The sequence below is a fragment of the Serinus canaria genome, chromosome 19 (genome assembly GCF_022539315.1).
Source record: "Serinus canaria isolate serCan28SL12 chromosome 19, serCan2020, whole genome shotgun sequence".
Taxonomy (NCBI): Eukaryota; Metazoa; Chordata; class Aves; order Passeriformes; family Fringillidae; genus Serinus; species Serinus canaria.
Genome location: NC_066332.1, coordinates 3,421,437 through 3,443,373, shown reverse-complemented (window position 1 = coordinate 3,443,373; position 21,937 = coordinate 3,421,437). Strand labels below are relative to the sequence as shown.

General features: G+C 45.9%; 1 protein-coding gene across 10 annotated transcripts in view; it reads left to right on the top strand.

Annotated features, from left to right (window-relative positions):
* Positions 1–21,937, top strand: part of PIGL (phosphatidylinositol glycan anchor biosynthesis class L) — a 53,327-nt gene that overhangs the window by 21,451 nt on the left and 9,939 nt on the right. For 7 of the 10 annotated variants that reach the window (XR_007779152.1, XM_050981871.1, XM_050981875.1 and 4 more), the window contains 3 exons: positions 12,654–12,744; positions 14,326–14,397; positions 18,061–18,128. Coding sequence is in view for 9 of the 10 variants with exons in the window: in XM_050981871.1 (XP_050837828.1) it covers positions 12,654–12,744; positions 14,326–14,397; positions 18,061–18,128 (231 nt within the window). In the remaining variant the exon portion in view is untranslated. The remainder of the gene's footprint in view (positions 1–12,653; positions 12,745–14,325; positions 14,398–18,060; positions 18,129–21,937) is intronic. The other 3 variants (XM_030232106.2, XM_050981872.1, XM_050981876.1) reach the window with 1 other exon arrangement.

The window sequence follows — 21,937 nt, the reverse complement described above, 5'->3', positions numbered from 1 at the left end:
AGGCCAAAGGTTGTGAACGTGAGGCACGAGCTTGAGGAAGTCCATTCAAGGAGGGAGCCTACAGTAATTAGCTCTCCACTTGTTGCAATTGTTTCCTTCTTAGGATGATTAAGTCACTCTGATCTGGTCAGCCCAGGTCAGCCACAATGTTACCAAGACAACGAAGTAACCTGGTCACTGCCCTTGAGGCTTGCACAGCCCCTGAAGTGGCTCACAGATCCCTGCTCCTGCTTTGCCCTGATGCTAGAAAGGTGATGTGGTGGGACACAACCTCAGCTCCTTTTGCAAACAAACTCTTCATACAGCTGAGTGTTGTTCAAGCTCCTCAGCAATGGGTGAGATACTCAAAACTGAACTGGACACACTCCATCCATAACAGTGTCCCATTGAAGCATCCCTCTGTAACAGTCCCAGTTCCTGCCTGCCAAGAATTTGCTTAACATCTACTGTTACACTGGAAGGGGTGGGGGAAGGAGAGCCCTTGCTATCATTAAAAAGGAAAAAGAAAAAAAGTCTAATCAAATAAATCCCTGTAGTTCATTTCCTCTTACGAGCTCTGTGCTCTGTAATTATATTACCAAAGAAGTCTTTCTTCTCTGAGTTCACGTGAAACCTTAATGGTTTTATTCCCCTTGGCCCCAGTTCAGTCAGCAGGCATAAAATGACAAAGTTTTTCAGTTCCAGTGTAAAATTGAATTAGAAGATGGTGGGTGTGGTACTTCAGATAAGAGCAAACTATTAAAAAGAATCAATTCCTTAAAGGACACTTGCTGGGTTGGGAGTACATTTAACATAACCCCACTACCAAGTAGGAATTTTGTTTAAGAGAACCCAGCCCCACCAATAGAGTGCCAGAATGCCCAACTCACAGCAACTGTCAATAGAATAACATGTTCTGTTAGCAGGTAAGTGATGCTGGCAAATGGTTAAACACTTTCAGGTACTTTCATATCATGAGTAAAAATGTGTAAAAGATACTCAGTATATCAAAGAATTCAGTGAATTTTACTTGTTTGCTCATAGAGTTTTACTGTTGCTGTTGGTGGAGATACTGAAGCCAATTTTGAAGACTTTAGGTAATTTGTTCTGAAGGAAATGCTGTTCAGGTGATGCAACACAGCTTTTTAAAAAGGAGAAAACAGAACTTGATGAACCAAATAGGAAGTGAATGTTTTCATTTGTTGCACATCCACCTTTTTCCTAATGTGTACTAGATTAGCAAATGTGGATGGTGTTTTATGATTTCAGTCTTACTGCATCAGGAGAAGGGAAATTAACTCTTTGCTGGACATCATTGAGCATCTTTTGCCTCTTGTAGCTTCTTAAATCCATTTTAGTTAAAATGAAAAAAGTATTTTTACTGCCATGCAGGGAACTGAAATGCCTTTTTAGCAACTGAAATATGATTTGGGTGAATATTTTGTTACCTGATCCTTCTGTGCCAAGTGAAGCATCAAATGGAAACATTTTGATTGCTGTTCCATGCCAAGTCATGCCCCCTCTTCTAACCAGTCACATATTAACTCAATCTCATTGTACCTGCAGACTCCTTGTACAGTAATTTCAGGGTTTCTCATTTCAGTGTTGCAGTCTGTTTCTCTGCAATTGCCATTTCCACTGAAATAATTCATTACACATCCTCCCCTCCATGCACATACATTCTCCATTTTTTATATGTGACTGTAAGCATAACAAATCTTGTCTGAGTTCCATGGCATTTTCTCATCTTTAATTGTTAATAATTAACTGAATTTTGTTAAATGTAGAAGGGCTCAGTCTCTTTTAGGATGAAGGATGGATGTTTTCCTATCAATCAGTTTTTAAATCTGAGCACTGAAAAGTCTGACAAACAATGCTTGAAAGAAGCAAATTTTGTTCCTGTTTTGGGGTACAAAATGGCAGGTGATAAAAGGGGGCAATTCAGAATTGAAGTTGGTTGAATTCTTCATTAAATCCGTTCTACTTCCTGTCATTACATTGCATCAGCAAGATTTAAACCCTTCATTTTGGAGAAGGGTCACATCTGTAATAAATTATGGTCTCCATTATTTAAACAGTAGCATTGTTATAAATATTTTCTTCCTGTATTTCTGTTTCATTAGCCAAATACTCAGCATTTCTCTTCTTCTTGTAAGTAGCCACACGATGGGCTGCCAAGGCTGGTTTATCATTTGCCTTGGGAAAGGCACTGTATTATATTGCAAGATAAAAACATTTGCAGGCAGAGGTTTGACCCGTGGGGGAGAGAGGTGAAGGCTTTGCAGGATTGGTGCCAGGAGACTGAGGCTTGGAGGAGAACTCCCACAGCTGCTGTCACCAGTGAGGGTCAGAGAGCTGCAAGAGCCTGTTCCTGCAGAAATGAGACTGAGCCACTGATTTAAACTGAAATTTAGGAGTGTCAAGATTTTTATCCAGACCTAAATTTCCTTTCTATTTTTTGGTGAAGCTTTTATGTTTGGATGTAGGGATAACTGGATGAACCTGTGAAAGGCAGTTCTCTGAAAAGCAGTGTCAAGAGCTGTATCTGCAGGGCCCATTCTTGTGACAAGGAACTTGTCATCATAGCAAAGAAGAGGAAATCCACACAAACTCTTACTGAGAGTAGCAAGGTTTTACTGGAGAATACAATATTTTAGGGCACGACATGAGTTTTTACCTAAAAGGAAGAACAGCCAAGAGTATTGACACAAGGAGTCATCCAGGGCTGTGTCATGCAGAGCACAATTAGGTGATGCAGAGGTCACACTTTGGCCCCTGGCAAGTTTTGGGGATATGTTTAAGCAGCTCCTTTGATGTTGGTGGTAATGGTGGATCATTTGCAACTGTAAATATGTTTTCTGCTCAGTCCAAGTGCCCAGGAATATAGAAGGCTCTGCAGAGCACCGGTGAGAGGCCTGTTGAGGATTTGGTTGATGTTTGCCCCAGGCAGTGAAGCATATTCCTGCAGTGTGTGTGGGTGCTGCAGCCGAGCCAGGCTCAGGGCTCCGGTCCAGGCTCTGCCCCTGACTCAGCTCTGCTGCCTCGGGCTCTCTGGGGAGAGTTACCTGAGCTCTTAATTCTCTCATTAGAAAATGTGGAGGTTATTATTCACTCACTTCCCCATACCAGCCTCGCAGGGGTGTGAGTTAATGAACATCTGTTAACGTGTGGAAATGAATGCTGTGGAAGTGCCAGAGCAGTAGCAGCGCTCACGCAGCGCGTTGGGAATCTGCAGCTTTTTCCTTCGGGATTGTGCTGTAAGACTAAATCACCATTTTAGCAAGGCACCTGTGGGGCACAGCATCCCTGTCTCCACATCCTCCTCTGTGCCTTGGTGAATGCTCCCGAGCCCAAGGCTGGGACAGTTCTGTGCCACTCTGGGAGTTCTGTGCAACCTCGTGTAACCCAGGTACGTGCAGCTCATGGCACACAGCTCTTGACGAGTGCCCAGCTCCAGTTCATTATCCTCACTCATCTGCCACTCATTAAGGAAAGAAAAGAGATACTGTTTGCAAAAATCGGATTTGTTACTCGGTGTGCAGCAAACCAGTAATGGCACACTCGAGACAAACACTGATTATTTATTTCAGAGCTGCCAAGCCTGGGTGTGCCAGGTGGAACTCCACAAATCAACCAGCAGAACTCTTTACTATTTACACATTTTAGCAAGCAAAGGGATTTTTACATATTCCACACTTTGCAACAATTCAGTTCCCTTCCTTAAAGCTTCCTGACTTCTCTCTCCCCTCACTGGATGCTCAGTGCGTTGATGTCGGGAGGACCAAGCCCCGCTCGCCGCCCCGGTGCCCTTCCCTTCTCCGGGGCGCTGCGGGCGGGCCCCGCAGCTCGCAAGAGCGAATGGCTGCCAGCCTTTGGCAGTGCCGGCCGGTCCTAGAAATCCGGCTGGCTGCTGGAGCGGCTGCCAGGAGCCTCCCTCGGGCCGTCATGTGAGCAGTGTAAACAGCCCGGCCGGGCGAGTGGGCGGCTCGGCGCTCGCCAGTGGGGCAGAGTTCAGTGCCTGCGGCGGGGTTACTGCCGAGCGCCCGCGTTGCCATAGCGAGCATTGCATAACGCTGGCAGCGGCCCCGGCCACAAAGGGCCCCGCGTTCCTTCTGCTCGGCTTGTTCATTGTTGCCGAGGCCCACTTTGCTGTCGCAAATGGAGTTCCAGGCATAGTTCCTGGCCGGGCTGCTGTGGGAGGTTTCACCGGGAGCAAGGAGAGAGAGGAGCTTGCTGATGGAGCTCTGCAACTGGGGTGCTCTTAGTGCCTGCAGACTTGTTTCGTTTGCATGAGCAGAAACTTTGCATGCCGGTAAAGTCTGTGGGAGTGAGAGAGGGGTTTGACTTCCTGATACATTGTCTTCTAAAAGGAAGTGATTTGGTGTAGGACTGAAATTTGCACGCAGCTGGAGAGCCCAGGGCATCAGAATGTCAGCATTATGTGGGTACAGCAGGACTGCAAGAATTAATGCTCCCATATCATTGCATTGGTCAAATGGATTGCAGGAGATGGGAGTTTGTGGGAGGCTGAGAAGTCAGGAAACTTTTTTGGATAGAATTGGTAGGGGGAAGTTGGAACGTTGCAACATGGGAAGCTGCATTTGGAATCAGGCCATCATCCTCTGGAGAGCTCTGCTGAAGTTGCATCTGCATTTACATAAGTTTTGGCATGAGAAATCAATGTCCGTGAAGCGACTATTCTGTGCTTTCCCTTTCCAGATGATTAATTAAAGTGGCTGAAGCATTGATTTGGCTACAAGCTGTCTCCTGAGGTTTCTGACTGTAGTATTTTTGTTATGTGGGATAGACCAAGGTCTATCTCTTTGGCTGGAGTGATTATGTTTTTGGCTCTCCTGCTTTTTGAGGGTCTGGCCATTGAGCCAGAGGCAAAGTCCTGTTTGACTTCCGTGGGCCAGAATCAGAACTGCAGTTTGCCTACACAGTGTGGTGTGTTTATCGTTCCAAGAGCAAACAGATTTAATATTAAGGTTGTGCTGAAGGGTCACCAGGTTTATTTGGCATATGAAGGTTGTGGTATTTCAGTCATTTGCCTCTGAAAGATTTTACTGGCTGCTGTGAGAGACTTTTTGTTCCTTCCCCTTGGGTTTGTACCTTTTCCACTGTGAGGTCCTGGGCATGTTAGGATGCATGTGTGACCTTTTGTGTGGCAGAACTACAGAGCAAAACTAGCTAAGAACAACAGGGTATTGCCTTCTACCTGTGCTTTTCTGACAGGACAGTGAGACTACTGGCCCAGTTTGGAACTGGGATCTGTCCTTGAGCCAGTGGTGCCAGGACCCATGTGAGCTGGACATGGCTTCTTGGTCAATAGCTTAACACACCCTGTCCCAAACTCTGCCCCACTGAGCTGTTTCTTTCTTCAAGCATTTTACAAAACAAAATAAACTAAGGAAGGAGTGAAGTCCTGTGGTCTGCTCCTCAGAGACTCCTGGTTTTGCTGGTGGTTTGTATTTCAGTTTAAAAACATCAGTGGTGATTGTGGAATTGCTGGGCTTTTTGTTCTCAGTCAGGGCAACTTAGACTGTCAGGGCCCAGATGAATTCCGAGGCACTGTGGCAAAGCCAACAATAATAATGAGGAATGATCTGGGAGCTATTCTGGACATTCCTGATCACTTCATCTGGGCCTGGTGATGCTCTTTCCTCACAGTGCTGATGGTGCTTTGGGCTGGGTCCTTCCCCTGTGACTCTCTGAAATACCAGAGTGACCAGAGACATCCCAAAGGGTACATAATGGAGCCCAGGGAGTTTGTAGAGACCAGTCCACCTTTTTTGGGATCATGTCAGTCTGTCTCTCCCCTGGGAGCGGACACAGACAAGAGCAGATGGTTCTGAGAGTGTGCTCTGAAACTCCCAAAGGCCACCAGCTGCTGCAGTCCATGTCTGCTGTCCAGGCTTTCCACTGAGCATTTCCACCCACCTTGCTGGCCTTAGGAAGGAGCTGAACTGAAAAGCTGCTGCTTTGCCCAGGAGCTGTCCCTCCTGGAAGTGGTGTCCCTCAGCTGCAGCATCGTGAGGTGACACCTACATGACCAAAGCGAGGTGCCCAGTAGGTGACACACCCAGCCCCTGTCACCTGCCTTGGCAAACGGGGTCTCCATTGTTGGGATGACATTTGGCCCAAATGTCTCAGCTCTCTTATCTGCTTTGGAGAATTTTGAACTGGATATATTACTGTGTTTTCTGCTAAAAAGAACAGGTTCCCAGGAGCATTCCTGGTATTTGCAGTAGAAATCAAAGCAGTTTGTGATTCCTTGATTTGAGACACCATTTACTCTTTGGCACCAGCCTCTAAGGAAGTCCTGACTGCTTGAAATGTTATCCTTGTTGCAGAGCTCCTCAGCTCCAAATGGACAGAACTGTTCACTATACTCTTAATTTTGGAGTTTTATGCAGTATTTTGTATATTTTGGGCTAGACCTTCAAGTCAAGACCAAGGTGTTGAATTTGATTCAATACCCCATGGGAAGTCAGTCCAAGGAGTAAAGGACAGGTTTGTGGGGTTCCCAGTACCCAGGATTACTGAGAAACATCTTAGATTTCCATCTAGAAATCAGAGAACAGACAGAATACTTTCTTTAGAAGGATCCCAAACTTCTTTACATAGGGGTAAACATGTAATTATTTCCATTTCACTGGTGTGAAGAGCTGAAGATAAAAATACTGTGACTAAATACCAATTCAGAAATAATTGAGTTGAATTTTGTTTCTTGTCTTACACAGCAGGGCCTGATGCCCTCTCCAAACTATTTTTTTTAAGTTACTTTTTAAAATTAGCTTTAGCCATCATAGCTTCTCTGTATTTCTGGTCTTGAAAAGAACCATCAATTGTTTTTGTTTGAAGACATTGAATATGAACTTGTTCCTACAGAGCTTTGTGCTGTAATTTATCAACAAGGCACTGAGGCACAGACGTCAAATGAATACCAGATTTCAAATTATGATAAGCAATTGTGTCATCCCTGTGAATAGACATTAGTCTCTGCTGAGAAATCATCAATAATTCATTAAAAAAATAAATTAGTACATGGCCGTTCGGATAGGTCTTTGCAAACAATCAGTCCTGTGTTCTGTCATAATTCCTGTGGATTTAAACCCAAAGGATGCTTATTTTTTAAAGAGAAACACATGATCATGCCCAAGTCAAAAAAATGTGTTCCCTCAGGACCTAATTACTCTTTGTCTTTGGGGAGGGATGGAGGAAGCTGGAGTGTCACCTGTCAGAGCCGTGGGTTTGTCCCTGGGAACATGCAGAGCTCTCCCAGAGTATTTTACTGTTAATATTCCAGTCATTACATCTTTCCCACTTCCTTTACCCTCTACCTACACCAAACCCTAAGATTATTATTTCCAATCTTAAAATACAACTCTCAGAATAATCAGTATTTCTTTACTATGAGGAGAGGGAGGATGCTGCTGGTTTAAAAATTTCTTGAGCTTCCCAGTCGTAGGTGGCTTTTCATTTGACAGTTGGCATCCTGCTCCAGTCCATTTCTCTCCCAAATTGGAGGTTGTTACATTCCAATAAGCACACAGCATCTGTTCTCTGTAGAACATGATGTTGCAAGATGCTGATCATTTATCTAAGTGGGCTATTTTCAATTGAATCAGAGATGTACATGCAGCCTAACAGCAATAATTCCCTCCTGTCTGTAATTGCCCATTATAGGAAGAGGAATTTATAAATAGTTATAAAAGTCAGGATTTAGAGGCTGTGCTTCAAGAGCCTGGGCTAGCCAGACTTAGCTTATCTTAGCATAATCTCAAAAATAAAATTCCCTGCTCTACTTTGGAGAGCATGAAATAATTTCTGTTTACACATTTTTTTCAATTACTTTGAAGCTGTGATATAAAGGTCACTGATTGCCTCTAGTCATCACATGGCTTTTTCACTAATTGTGCACTCACCTCATTTTGTTCTGTGGGATCTTTTGCTTCTTGATCCAGTTTCATTGCCCAGATGTTCATTTCATACAGTTATAACTTTATACAAAGGGCATCTTCTGTTCCAACAAACACTTTGTGGTCATTGTTCCCAGCTGGGAGCCTCGTGCACAGCAGCTCACCTGCTTCCACCATCAGCCCACTGACCTTTGGGCTGGTTTAATGGAAAATCAGGCACTGGGGATAAGGAGAAGTCATGCCAAAAAGTTTCCTTGTCCCTAGCCTTGGACTGATTAAGGTTGTGCAGGATTAAAAGGCAATAAGAAATGAGAAAGCTCTTTCATTCTGACCCTTTTGGTGTGTAGTGGGATGGAAAATCACATGGGCACCTTGAAAGTTTGGCACTGGTATCTTGGAATGTGTACATGGAGATCTTAACATCTCCAAGAAGTCACTCTGTTGCCTGCTCCCTGTAAAAGCCACCCACAAAGGTTTCATGTCAGGGCAGAGAGGTCCCTGCTGGTCCCCATGGGTGACTCTGGGGTGTCCAGAGCCCCCAGGGCCTGGGGATTTCCCAGCTCACAGAGGGTCAGGTCTCAAGGTTATCCCACAGCCCAATTGCTGTTTTGGAGCCACGTGGCCATCACACAGACCAGCTGCTGGGTTTAACTTAACCTTTAGAGCAGTCATGAGAGCTTAGTTCATGAGCAGAATAAATTACATGGAAGGCTTCAAGAGAGGATTGTCCATCTGAACACCCTGGCTGCTCTGAAAGCTCTGTGGAAGGTGAGCAGTGGAAAATTGGACAGAGATTGAACGGTCTATCATGTAAGGAAGGTATAATTTGGCAATATGTGTCTGTGAAGGCTTTGAAATCTCTACCTTGGCCAAAAGTGACCTCCCAAATGACAGGAATCTGGTCATCCTGAGCACAAATGTTCCTAGAAAGATGAGCCTACAAAACTGCTGGCTGCTGGCAGGGCCAGCAGGGCTGGCAAAGTGCACAGTGTTCCAGGCTGAGGTGGGAGAGCAGCTCTAGCCCAGGCAGGCAGAGGAGAGCCCTGGAGAGGATTGATGATGATTTTGGGCATCTCTCATTCTCAGCTGTGAGGCTGCTGGGCCAAACCTGCACAAGGTGGGATGGTGCCTCATGCTGGTGTGATTTGCTGTGGGCACTTACAGATCCCCACAAGGGAGCTCCAGGACATCCAGGACATCCACTGCCTCCTTCCTGGGCAAACCTTGGGAAGGGCAGCTGCAAATGGCAGTGTCTGCTCTGCTCAGTTTGGCAGGGAGGAAAGCAAAGAGTGAGGTGGAGAAAACCAGGGGTCCTGGATGAGTACACAGGAAGGTGCAGGATTTTGTTTTCTGAACATGATGTTTCCTGTGACTGCTGACATCAGTGAGCAGAGACAGACTCTTTTCCACACTGCAGCATAATTCTCCATTTCTTTTCTTGAGGCTGCACATCCCCTGGCACAGCTGTAAATTCTCTGTACAGTGCACAACATGGGTTTCACTGAAAATTCCTGGGAAAACAACTCTTCTGGAGCCTTATTCCATTAAAAATATTTTTTTCCTCCTATTCATCTCCCCATTTTTCCCTGCATCCAAGCAGCCACCTGCATTCAATATCACACACGTGGAATCCCATAAACATCCCCTCCAGACCATAATAGTTTGATGGAAATATGGCCAAGTGCCCAAAGCCCTGTGCCCTTCCCACAGCCCCCTCCAGCAGCAGGACCTGGGAGCCTCGGTGCAGGATTTATGTCTTGGTGTGTGGCAGTGACTGACAGCAGCAACGAGGAGCTCTGTGGGGCAGAGGACAGGGAGGGGAAGGTGTCTCCTGGGACCAGCTCCAGTGTGCTCCAGGGAATGTGCTAATTTTCACTCCTTTATAGTCCTTCATCTCAGCCCTTCGACCTTGAGCTCAGAGGCATTATCAGCCTTAGCCAGAAAGGCAGTGAGCAGTTAACCACTGAAATGCTGAATGTTTCTCATACAAGGTCCTGAAGGTAAAAGCAATGAATGCAGCTTATTTTAATAGTGCAGCACCTCGGGGAACTGTACAGGTTTGGGCAGAACCTATTTATGATATTAGGAAAAATATTTTTTTCAGGAATTATTTTGTGAGCAGTTTTTGAAGTTTGATGTCCCATCAGAGTTCCCTGGGCATGTGGAGACCTCGTGTGAGCCTGTCCTGAGTGCATGGCTGTGTTTGAACTCAGTTCTCTTCATCACCTTTTCATCCTTATTGTACCCAATTACTGATATCCAGAGCACAGGCAGAAAATTGCTGCTCTCATGTTTTCTGTGGGTCCCTTACTATCACGGGAACACATTTCCAATTTCATAAAGTATTCTGTGAACTCTGACCATGAAAGAAAAGTCACTTCCTGGAGCAGTCTAGATGAATGTATTTATTGCTGAATGAATGTAGTTCTGCTGACTCCCTGGGTGCCTCTGGGTTTCTCAGTTAGCTGTGTGTAAGTTTTTGTGTTTGCAGAATGAGCTGGGAATGCTTCCATGGGCCATCGTGGCTATTAATGAGTTAGGAATGTGCTTCTGTGCATGTGTCTCTTGTTTGGCAAGATCAGCTTCTCTTCTGTACCTGACAAATATGATGCAAGAAAAATATTTGCTTTTCCTTGCTGGCAGTAAGTGGTCTCTCTGTGACCAGCAGTAACTGGGTAGAAGCAGAATTTTGGGTAGAATATTCCTGCTCAATCAGTTCAGTGTTGATGGAGTTAATTTGCTCATGCCTTCAGATTGTTTTGTTTCCAGGGATTCTAAACCGTTGCCTCCAGCTGTTCATTTCCATTGACGAGGATGATCTTTATCTGTCTAAACTAGTTAAAACCTGCTCCACTACCCAGCAGCCTTTTTGGAAACAGCCCAATAAAGCTGAGTGCTGTGGCTATGACACCAAAGCCTCCTGGACACCATAAATTCCAAGCCCTACTTTTTTTTCCTGACCTCTCACTGTTGGAGCACCCTTCCTGTTTTAATGGGACTCTTCACTTCCTCCATTTAAGCCCTGTCCAAAAAGGGGAATGATATTTGCACTGCAAATGATTGGTGGAAGAATCCCTGTTGGATAATTTGCTGCTTTAATATTACCAGGTTAAGGCTTGACAGACCTGGAAGGAATCATTCAAACAACTGAAGCACAGTCACACTTGCACTTGGACTCAGTCTGGTTGTTTCTTGAGATGTTTTAGGTGAATCATATTTATAAATGTGCTCAGTTGAAGGCTTGTTGTGACATGCTGGGACTGGTGATATCTTCAGAGTCACCTGGGCCACTTAGTCCTCAAACAGGAGGTGTGAAAGTTTGTGTGAAAGATTCAGGTTTGTTAAGCTGATGAGGCAGCCACCAGATGCACCAGGGCATCCCTCCAGGGCTGAAATTCAGGTGTCTGGTGTCCATCAGGCAGAGGTGCTGTCTGTCCCAGAGGGAATTGCCAACAACACAAAACTTTCTGTTGCTGTAGTGCTGCTAGAGGAGCCAGAGCTGGAATGTGCAGCCTGGTGCAGGAACTCCTTCCCTTGTGCTGGGGTTTCTAATTCACATTATTTGGGCCTGAGCTGAACAGGAAAATGTAACACAACAAAAAATCTAATGGTCAGTTTGGACATAAAGCTCTTCCTTCCACTCCAACTACTGTTAACAGCAGTGGGAAAATCTGTGGCCAGAAGACACAGGCTGAGGTTTATTTTTATTTTGGGGTGTGCCAAGGAGACTTTCCTTGTCATTTTGTTGCAGATGTTGCTGTCCCTGCAGGCAAGGAGGGAGCAAGGCCTGAGCAGGGCTGGGATGTGGCCCCTGCTCTCTGCTGCAAACAGCTGGAGAGGTTCAGCTCCAGCCCCTGGCTCTGGGGGAGAATTTTGTGTAGTCATTTTGCTGTGTAGTCATTTTGCTGCTCAACCACCTCACAGTGATTATCAGACTTCCAGAGCAGGGAAAAGGTCTGAGAAAAAGACCAGTTGAACGTGTCATTATTGGGTTTAGCAGCTGTGTGTTATCCTATTGTTACTAATAACCTTTGCAGCTCTGTGAGCAGTGTTTTCTTGGCATCATTCAAACATAATGACTGGGGGGTCACATTCAGCTCTCAGTTGTGTAAATATGGAATGTTCTCTTGGCTGTCTGGTGCTATTTTGCATTTGGCTCATGGTCCCTGCCCCTAGAGTCCTGCAATCCAAAATACCCAGGCAGGGAGTTCAGTCACAGTGTGCTCTGCATACCAGCTGGGTATGCAGAGCACAAAATAAACACATGAACAGCTACTATCAAATCCAAGCCATATAATTACAACTCTGCTGTCCTCTGGTTGTGGTTAGTGGATTATTCCTGAATAAATGACAGCTGGAGTTTGCTTGGTACCTTCCCAATGTAATTCACCAGTAGATTATGATTGGGAAGTCTTTCAGAAAAATGTGTTTTTAAAGGGGTTTTAAATTTGTTTGGGATAAATCAAGAAAAAGAATTTACAAAATAGATGTTGCTTGAAGTAAAGCAGTCACAAAATCTGCCTTGATGGTAAGAGGAAAGGGAAACCTTGACAAATCCAAGAGGAGGGTGTTGGAACTGCTCTTTCTCTGTCAACCCTCCAGTATCCAAGCTTGTAAGACTCTTAAGCTGGTTTTATATGGTAAATAAATTTATCTTGATTTCATTCTGTGATTAAGATGATCTCTCTGTTCCAGAGTGGTCTTTACAAAGTTCTCAGCAGTGAAGTGACTGATGGCCCTTCTCATTTCCAGAGATCTTCCTGATGATCCTGCTGTGGAGTGGGACACACAGCTCCTGGCCACCCTTGTCCTGGAGCACATAGAAGCCAAGAACATCAACCTGGTAATGTGACACTTTCTGCAGCACAGGCAATTGCCACATTACTCCTGAGCCAGGGTTCTGGGCTTTGCCTTTCCCTCTGGAAGCTTTCTTTGGAGTCTCTAAGGTTAGGATGTATCTTCTCTCTCAGGAGAGCTTTCTTTGCTTCCCACTGAAAAACAAACAATGGACAAATTTCACTTTTCTAACTCTTCAAATGGTTTCTGTATTTTAAAGTAACCATGTTGTGATGGAGAGAGCCAAATTGGGCTTTAGACTTAGATTTAGGCTTAGATTTGAAGCCCATTGGCAGATGTGTGTTAGAGGGCTTGATTAGCAGGGTAATAGGTCAGGATTGAAGGATATTAAACTGGGGAGATTTCCTGGCACTGGAATAGTTTGGGGTTTTTTTTCCCACAGAACAGGAATAAGGGTCTGAGCATGGCAAGGGTTGTGTTCTGTTCTTCTCTGTTGAACCCTGCTTTGATCAGGCATGGCACTGTCACACACTGATTAGCAGCAAAATCATGAAACTCTCAAGGCCTTTCAGCACTTCACAAAACAAGAAACCACATCTCCTGCAGCATGAAAGCCCCTCAAGCACAAAACCAGCATCATGCATCCAACTTTGTATTGATTCTGAGGCTAATTTTCCATGAAATTCATTGCTGTGCACAGAGACAAATGCAGTTTTCCTGAACTCCTTTTGTGCCTTTTGGCCCCCTGAATGGATAGGTTTTAATCTAACCTGAAAGCTCCAAACACAGGAGGATTTGTACTGCATGTTTGTGACTCTCAGGGGTGCAGGGACAAGTGCACCAAAACCCCAGAAGAAATTCTGAAAACACCAGACCTCCTCTGGATGGTGAGGAAGGATTAGATCTTTGTCTCAGGGAAAGTTAAACTCCAGCTGTTTGTGCTGGGTGAGGCTGGAGTCTGCCACTGACAGGGCTGAGCTGAGCAGGGAAGTGTGGGGTTTGCAGAGCAGGAAATGTGGGGTTTGCAGAGCAGGAAACATTCCTGGGCATGGTGTGGCCCTGCCAGGATGGGAGCCCCTGCATTGCCATCAGCTCTTCCCTGAGCAGCACTGAGCACAAAACACTGCAGCAGGACACGGCAGCAGCACCAGGGGCAGCTGGAGCAGCTCCTCAGGGCTGCTGCTAATGAACTGCTCTGGAATTGTTCATTATTTGAAGGGTCCCACGCAATCACACAGGTCTCAGCTGTTTGCTGTAATACCATTCATTTAGGAGCAGACTGAATTTGCCAACAACAGTGAGAGAATACCTAAGTACCTTTGTTGAACATTCTGCAGTTTAAAACTTCAGAGCTTGCTCTCTGTGATATCTCTGCTGTTCTAACCCAACAGCCTTGCCTTGAAAGGTAAACTGAGTCCTTTTATCACTAATGTTGAAATTGATAAAATTGGCTGAACATCTTAAAAGAGCCTTGAAAAAACCAAAAACTAACAGAGTTTCAGACCAGCTCAGTGCAGTCAGCATGACTGGAGGGTGTCTATTGTAGCTATCCCAGTGGGAAAACTTTCCCCAGTCCTCCCAGTAGTCACAGCATCGACAGTGGTATCTTTATTATCTTTATTTTCAGAACATGCTGTGTGCCATCTGGCAGTGGAGCAGGGGCTGCAGTTCCAGCATGCCTGAAAGGAAGGATTGCAAGGCAAGGAGTCCCTCATGTTCTGTGTAGTTTCCTTCCATGACATGGTTACTCATTTGTTCAATTGCCCTGGAAGTCCAGGAGTAGCTCAATCTTTTTGGGAGCTACAGGGACATATTTCATCCAAGCTCTACATTAAATAGTGCAGACACAGAAATTAATGGTTGGTGTACTCAAAGCCAAAACTAATTTATAGACTTTGGGAATTATTTCCTGCCTGCTGGATTTCCAAGCAAAAGCCAGTGCTGCAGGGAGAGGCAGCCAAGGCTGCTCTGTCTTGATCCAGATTAGAAAGTGTTTGGTGTGTAAAAAAGAAGTTACACAGTATTGTGTGAGCTCTAAGCAGGCTCTTGTTGCTCCTAAATCAGACACAAAACACATCTCCAAACTCAGAAGGGACTCAGAGGGAGTTGGTGTCTCCCTGGGCTCTGGGAGTGCAAGGAGAGATGCTCAGGGAAGGCCATGAGAAATGGAGTTGCTTGCTGTGGCATTTTAAGGGATGGCCCTTGTTAAAAATCAGAGACCTCTGTGTCTCCACAGCAGATGTGTGCTGTGTTTGAAGCACTGTGTGACACCAGAGAGAGGAGGAGAACCTCAGCTTTGAGGTGTGAGGAGGGATCATGGACTCCAGAGCTCTCAGGAGTTTTCTCTTCTGCTGGCAATTGAGTAATTTCCTCTGTGCTCTCCCCTCTCCGGAAGGGATTTCTGGACCTGTTTGTCTTGGCTGCTGCTCTGGCTTCCACCAGTGAAAGCTCCATTTCCTGAATACCAAGGTCACCCAGAAGAAAAGCCAGCAACAGCAGCAGCTCCCATTTCAGAACAGGTGTGGGGAGGGAACTCCCTCTTGCCCTAAAGATTTCATTGAGCAATAATTTCCACATGAAGTATATTTACTATCCCAGCCTTTTGCTCCCAGAACTGGCTAAGCCTGTTTTTAAGCCAGACACTTTCAAGATGTTCAGGTTTTCTCATCCTGTCCTGATTGTTTGCTTGATTTCATCATCAGCCTGGTTCAGGTTGGGAGTTAAAATCCAGCACAGCAGGAGCTGCACTGTGTGGAAGGAGCAAATGCTCCCGTGTGAAAATATCTTCGGCATGTGAGAAAGAAATTCAAATTCCTTATCAATGAAATGAATCCCTGAAGCCAGAGGAATTGATTTACATGTGATTGCTGCCTGCTTTAAGTCATGAACAGCCCAGTGGTGCTGTGGAATCAGAGCCCTGTTAGATGACTTATATAGATATTTAGATGATATATGGTATATTTAGGGTGGAACATCCCTGCTGTCCCAGAGCCAGATGTGTGCTGAGAGGGATCAGACACAGCAATGCCACCTTGGCCAAGCCACTGTGCAGAGACCTTGAGAATTGTACTGAAAAATTCCTTTATTTAAAGAGACAGGCAATTCAGTAAACAATAACAGTAAACTGGACTACAGCAATTGCAAATGTGCTCTCTGTAGTCTCTTCAGCTGGTTCAGACGTTACATAAGCTCAGCAGCTTCTATTTCAAAACAGATGTGGAGAAGGAAAACCTCCAAAGGTGTTTCTGAACAGATAATTCCCATGTCAAGAATATTTCCTAACCCAGCCTTGTTGCTCCCACAGTTGGCCCGAGCCAGTTTTGTAAAAACAATGATTAGTTTATTTAGTCTGCTCACTGAAGTCTCTTATCTCAGTCTTCTGGTTTGTTCTCTTGTAACCTCCACAGAAGAAAAAATGTGTGTTTTGGCTTGTCTGGGGTTTTTAGTTTGATTTCCTAAGGAAACAGGAATAATGCAATTGTATTTATATGTATGTCCACATGCATGTTTCAAAAGACTTTAGAGCCCTTTGACTAATTTCAACCATGTTTGACAGCAGGGTGCTGCTCTTAAAAATGTTCTGTTTATACAGGTTACATGAAAATCAGGGAGCAGGCAGAAGAGACAAAGCCTCTCTCTGTCCCCGTTGAGTAAAAATGTTTAGTGCAAGTCCAGCCCTTATCAGACTCACACTGTTATTCACCTGAATAGGAATTTATTCTGCCTGCAGTGAGTGGAGGATGTTGTCATCTTAGGGAAGTACCACTCTAAGTAGGAGTGACTTCAGAGTGTGTTTTTTTCTTATCTGTAAAGTCCAGGGTGCTGTGCTCACCCTGAGCTGTGCTCAATTTCATGATGAGCTCCTCCACAAGCTGATATGCACAGGGAGGGCTCAGCCCTGCACAGCTCTCTGCCAGTGCTGATGTGCAAGGTTAAACACATCCTTCTTCTCCTTATAAAATAGGGATTGACCAAAAAATGCTTCTTTGTATGTGAATGAAACCAATTTTGGTCCCACCAGTTCCTGCCAGCAAAGAGCAACCTGGGGCTTGCTGGCCACTGGGCAAAGTGGAGTCTGACTGTGGGCTTGTCCTGGCTGGGTGGGTGGGTGGGTTTATAAGCAGGCTTGTGTGAAGTTTGTGGGGTTTGAAGTATTTCTTATCACTGCCTTTGTGTTTCCTCTCCCTCCTGACTCAATATCCCCTGGCTGGGAGGGCCTCTCCTGCTGGAGGAGCAGGTTGCAGGATGGGCACGGTGGCTTTTGATCTTCCCCTGATCTCTAACCCAGTGCTCCAGGCCCTGCATATAAAATAGATCTTGGGAAGGGAGGTGCTGTGAGTGAGCAGGGCTGCAGCATTTCCTTCCCTGAAGAGAGAACAAGCTGGCACGGAAGCAAACACTGCCTGAAACGTGGGAGTTGATGATTTCTTCCTGCTCCCAGAGAAGGGAGCTGTGGAGAGCTATGCTGCTGGGCCTCTCCCAGAGCAAGCACTGAGCTCTGCACTGTCCAGGGACTGTCCCTTTCACTCCCTGCAAAGAGGATGGCACATTCCCTGGCCACTCCACACTCTGTGCTGCCACTTTGGCTGCCTGGTTGGACCTGGGAGCCTTTAAGTGCCCATTGCACAACCCCACAGAGGGAGGAGTCCCCAGGGTGATGCCTCAGCCCTGGCACTCTGTTGGTGGGTCTGAGGGCAGGGAGCCATGGGTGTTTTGGGCTCTGGACAGTGCCTGGGCAGTGCTCTGTGTGCCCACATTACTTCTGCATTTTGGAGTTCCCATTTCTTCCTGCAGAGAAACAATTAACAATACAATCTAATTCAGTGAAAATCCTGATTTGGTTGTACAAAAGTGCATTCAGATTATTTTAAAAGGCTTCTTCTCCTATCAGAACCAGGACAGTCAGACATGTTTGTGTGGCTCATGTTGCAGCAATGTCCTGATTCAAACCATAGCTTCACACTGTCATCCACAGGCACTGGAGGATGTTCTCAGGTCCAGGAGAGAGTGATTCATAGAGCTGGACCTCTCGGGTCAGGAACACATTTGCAACAGATCACTCTGAAAGTGACCTTTTGCCCTGGTAATAAGTAACAAGTGCATCCTGCCAGTGGGGACACGATCTTTGTCATCTTTCTGTTGTTCAGGCTGTTGGGCTGTGCAGTCATCTGGTTCCAGAGTGCCTTGTTTGTTTGGTTGTGTTTCTGTGGCATGAGGAGTTCACACACAAGGCCTCATTGTGCAACACATAAACAACTCATTAGACACAACGGGCTGGGACAGGGCTTGGATGTCAAATCTGGGAACTGCACAGGCTCCTCCTCCTGCTCCTAAATGCCTCTTGTGTGTGTGTTTATTGCAGGTGCTGACGTTTGATGCAGGAGGAGTGAGTGGCCATGCCAACCACATCTCTCTCTACACTGCTGTCAGGTACAGTGTCTGCAGACTTCTCTGGGCTGGGCTGGTGCTGCTGTGGAAGCAGAACCAGGGCAGTGTTCACTTCACTGAACTCAGTGCCAGGCTGTGGAAAATGACACGGTCTGGAGAAACTGCCACAGCTCTGGAAATAACTTACAGCATCTTTCAGTGTTCCATCAGCTGGGACCTTGCCAGTCTCCCTTTCACTGGGCCCTCTTTGCTTTTCCTGTTCTTGATCCCACTAAAATATACCACAGATCACTTTGCACTCTGCTTTGAGGAGAGTGTGAATACCTGATGGCTGAGCTGGTGGCAGGTGGGTTTTGAAACATTCTTCACCAGAGGATATTGCCATCTTGTCCAAGTACCTGAATTTACCTCTCTGCACAAGAACATTGCTCTTTCACTGGAGCTGTCCCTCTTTACCACTTCTAGGAATAGTCTGTTAGTTCCTTCACCATTTTACTCCTTACATGATGGCAGCCTCTGTCTCTGTGCTGTGAGTTAATAGACAGAAATCCCATTATTAAAATCACTCAGATTTTGCTGGCAAGACAGCCACTGTATTTTACTTTAACCCTCTGCTCATTCAGACCTTTCTGTGTCCTAGAGAGATTTCCTCCAGAGCTGCCCCTGCCTTTCCCAGGCATGAGAAGAACTCTCTGCAAGTACAGCTTTGTATTTATAGCACCCATTTGTTTTCTGAATCATCTGTGCAATTCAAATAAACAAATTCTTCTGGCTGTCCTTGCTGACAACATCACAGTGATTTGCCTTTCTCACTTGCCTAGAGAGAGTTGCAGTGCCACAGAACCCACACTGGGACCTTCAGCTCCTCTGGGATGATGCTGAGAGCTTTGATGGCTGGAATTCAGTGTTAGAGAGGGATCATGGCTTTTCCCAGCAAGTTCTGAAATTGCCTAACAGAGGAGAGGGGGTGGGGGTTAAAGCAAGCAGTGCTTTATTTAGGCTGGGTGGGGAGGTGGTTTCAGACACAAGCTTGAGGAGTGAGCAGGGGTTGAGCAGAGGCTGAACACTGAGAGCAGAGGTTGGGCAAAGGCTGAGCAATGAGAGCAGAGGTTGATGACCAATGCTCACACCATTGTCATAGAGGGCCTAAAGAGCTTCCAGCTGCCTGGACCTCTGCTTGCTCTCTCAACTGCTCTATGACCTACAAAGAGGAATAAAGGCAGGTTGTTAGGTGTCCTCCTCCATCCTGAAGAGCTCATAGGAAAACAAGTTAGCAGCTGAGTTATATTTGAGAAATTTAAGGAAAACTCTTGATTTTGATCCCAGTTCTACTCTTGTCTTACTTTGTGGCTGTGCAGAAATCACTTTTCCACCTTCATGCTTTATGTTTCCTGTGTGTGCAGTGGGGATCTAACCCTCTTGTCTCAGAGCATGTCACCAGGAAATGCTCATTGTCTACAATTCCCTTGAACCCAGAGCTTTGCACTGGTCCTCAGCTGAGCAGAACACTGGGCTGATGAGATCCATGCTGATAGGGACACCAGAGCACGAGCAGTTCTCATTAACTAAGGGCTGCTTTGTGTCTTGTCTCCCTTCCAGTCCTGAATCAGCAGAATTAATCATGGTAGCCCCATCATCTGCATGTGGCAGGAGTGATGCCGTGGCTGCTGAAAGGTTAAGTTTATTTTTAGTGGCTTGCTTGCCCTCATTATTTTTCAGTTTGTGTTATGGAGGAAGTAGAGCGTGACTGTATCACTCCTGACTCTCAGTGCCCTGATGAGTTCTCACATGTTGGCCAGCACAGGCAGCTCTGGGAGCATAAACTGAGGCTTCTCCTGTGCCCCTGTGCCAGCAGAGCTCTGTAGAGCAGCAGTGGCTGCCCCTGGGGCCCCAGTGCTACATGGCAAGAGAAAGGCAAATGACCTGTCCCCTCCAGGTATCATCTGCAATGTATTTATTAACCTTCTTTAAACAAGTCCTGCAGGGTTCTGCCTCCACTGTGAAAACTGGAGGAAAGGATGAAGCAGGGAGCTGGTGCAGTGATCCTCAGCTCTTTTGGATGCTCCCAAAGTCTGGGAGACAGGCTTGTGTCCACTTCCATGAGATTACTTTCTGCAAGAACGGGGCTGGAATGGGCTCTGTGACCCCTCCCACAACTCCTCACTTCAGGAGGTGCCAATTATTGAACAGCTTCAAAAGGAATAAAACAGTTCAGGAAATGGTCATAGTTGAGCAGATGTATTGTCTGCTAAGGGCAGACAATATAAATATTCTTTCCAGTGTCTGGAACAGAGGTTATGTTCAAAGGAGCAGGAGCTACTCAGAAGAAATGAGCTCTTTCCCTTGCAGCAGCCTTCCTCCTGACAGCTTGCCGGAGTCCAGCTGCTGCTGTGTGCCTGCCTGGCCTTCAGATCTGGGAGGAACTGGGAAATGCCAGGGTTCAAGGGTGGATTTGTTCTTCTGCAAGGCAAAAATAAGAAAAAACAGGATGGGAGAGGAACACAAATTACTATTTGATTTCAGTCTCCCCTGGGAGCATTTCAGTTCTGGCTTCCATTCAGAAAAAAAGCCCAACCCAAACCCAAGAAAAACCCTCTGCAGCAGAGCAGGGAGAACTGGAAGCAATCTTCTGTAGCTTGATTTGGCAAATCATCCTCTTTTTATCCCCCAAAACAGGAGCTTTCCCTGTGGCCATGGGAGGTTGGATCCTTTACACTCATCCTCAAGGAAGAGCAGGTTTTGAGTGACATCCAGGTCACTTTATCCCCTCAGCATTTGGCCAGTCACTAGGCACTGTGGTAATGAGCTTGGTAATTACTCTGTGGCAGGAACATTGGAGAACCTCTCTTTCCTGCACTCTGAAATGACAGTGCCTGCACTGAGATCACATGTAATATCAAGGTGGTTGAGTTTTGCATGAGTCACTGTGCATTTTGATTTTAAAGAACCCCTCTTGCCCAGGAGCCTGGAAAATAGGGGGCTGTTGGGTTTGTTGTTTGCTTGCTTAGGATGGAGAGGAATCATCTTTGTGAGGAGGAGGAGGGAGGACTGTACCACTTGTTTTCTTTAGTGAGCTATCAAATCCATTTTATCCCAGCTAGAACAGAAAAGAATAGTCTTGTCTGCTTAGGGCAGAGCAAACTGAGTGGAAAATAGGAGCTGCTATATTTAACCACTGTGCATTATGTTGTTATAGCAACTGCATCCATAAAACTTCTATCAATGATGCCATATAAAAAGCTACATCAAGGAATCATTAGCTGAGCCTATTCTCGTCAATTCCATTTGGAAAAACACCTCCCAGTCCTGCAGGATGTTTGTGAACATTCACCAGCTCTGTGGCAGGTTGTAAATGAGGCTGTGCAGAGATAATGTTTGGGAGCTTTATCACTCAGCAGGATGCAGCCTGAGTGCCACCAATGCCTTGTGGCATTGCCATGTCCCAGCCTGGCCACTGAATGGATGCCCCACTCCTGGATGCTATGGACATTGTGCAGAGGGCTGCACTGAGGCTCCCTGGAAGGGGAGGGCTGGGTAAATGCCAGCTGCAAATCCATGGAAACAAAGAGGAGCAGTGTCCAGCCAGTCCCAGTGATGGGAGCCATTCTCAGAGGCCACCAACTGCATCCCACCCCAACAAAGCACAGTTCTGCTGTGAGCTTCTGTGGAATTTCCCAGGCCAGGTCTTAAAGGACAGGGAGGAAGCTGGGTTTGGGTGATTAGCTTGATAACAGTGAATGATAGCCCATTTGTCATTTTTATTTGGTGTCTTCTTATACTGTGGGGCTGGAAGATCTCTCCCTTCTTTCAGCAGCTACAGCCCATGCATTTCTCACTTCTTTTACTGATCT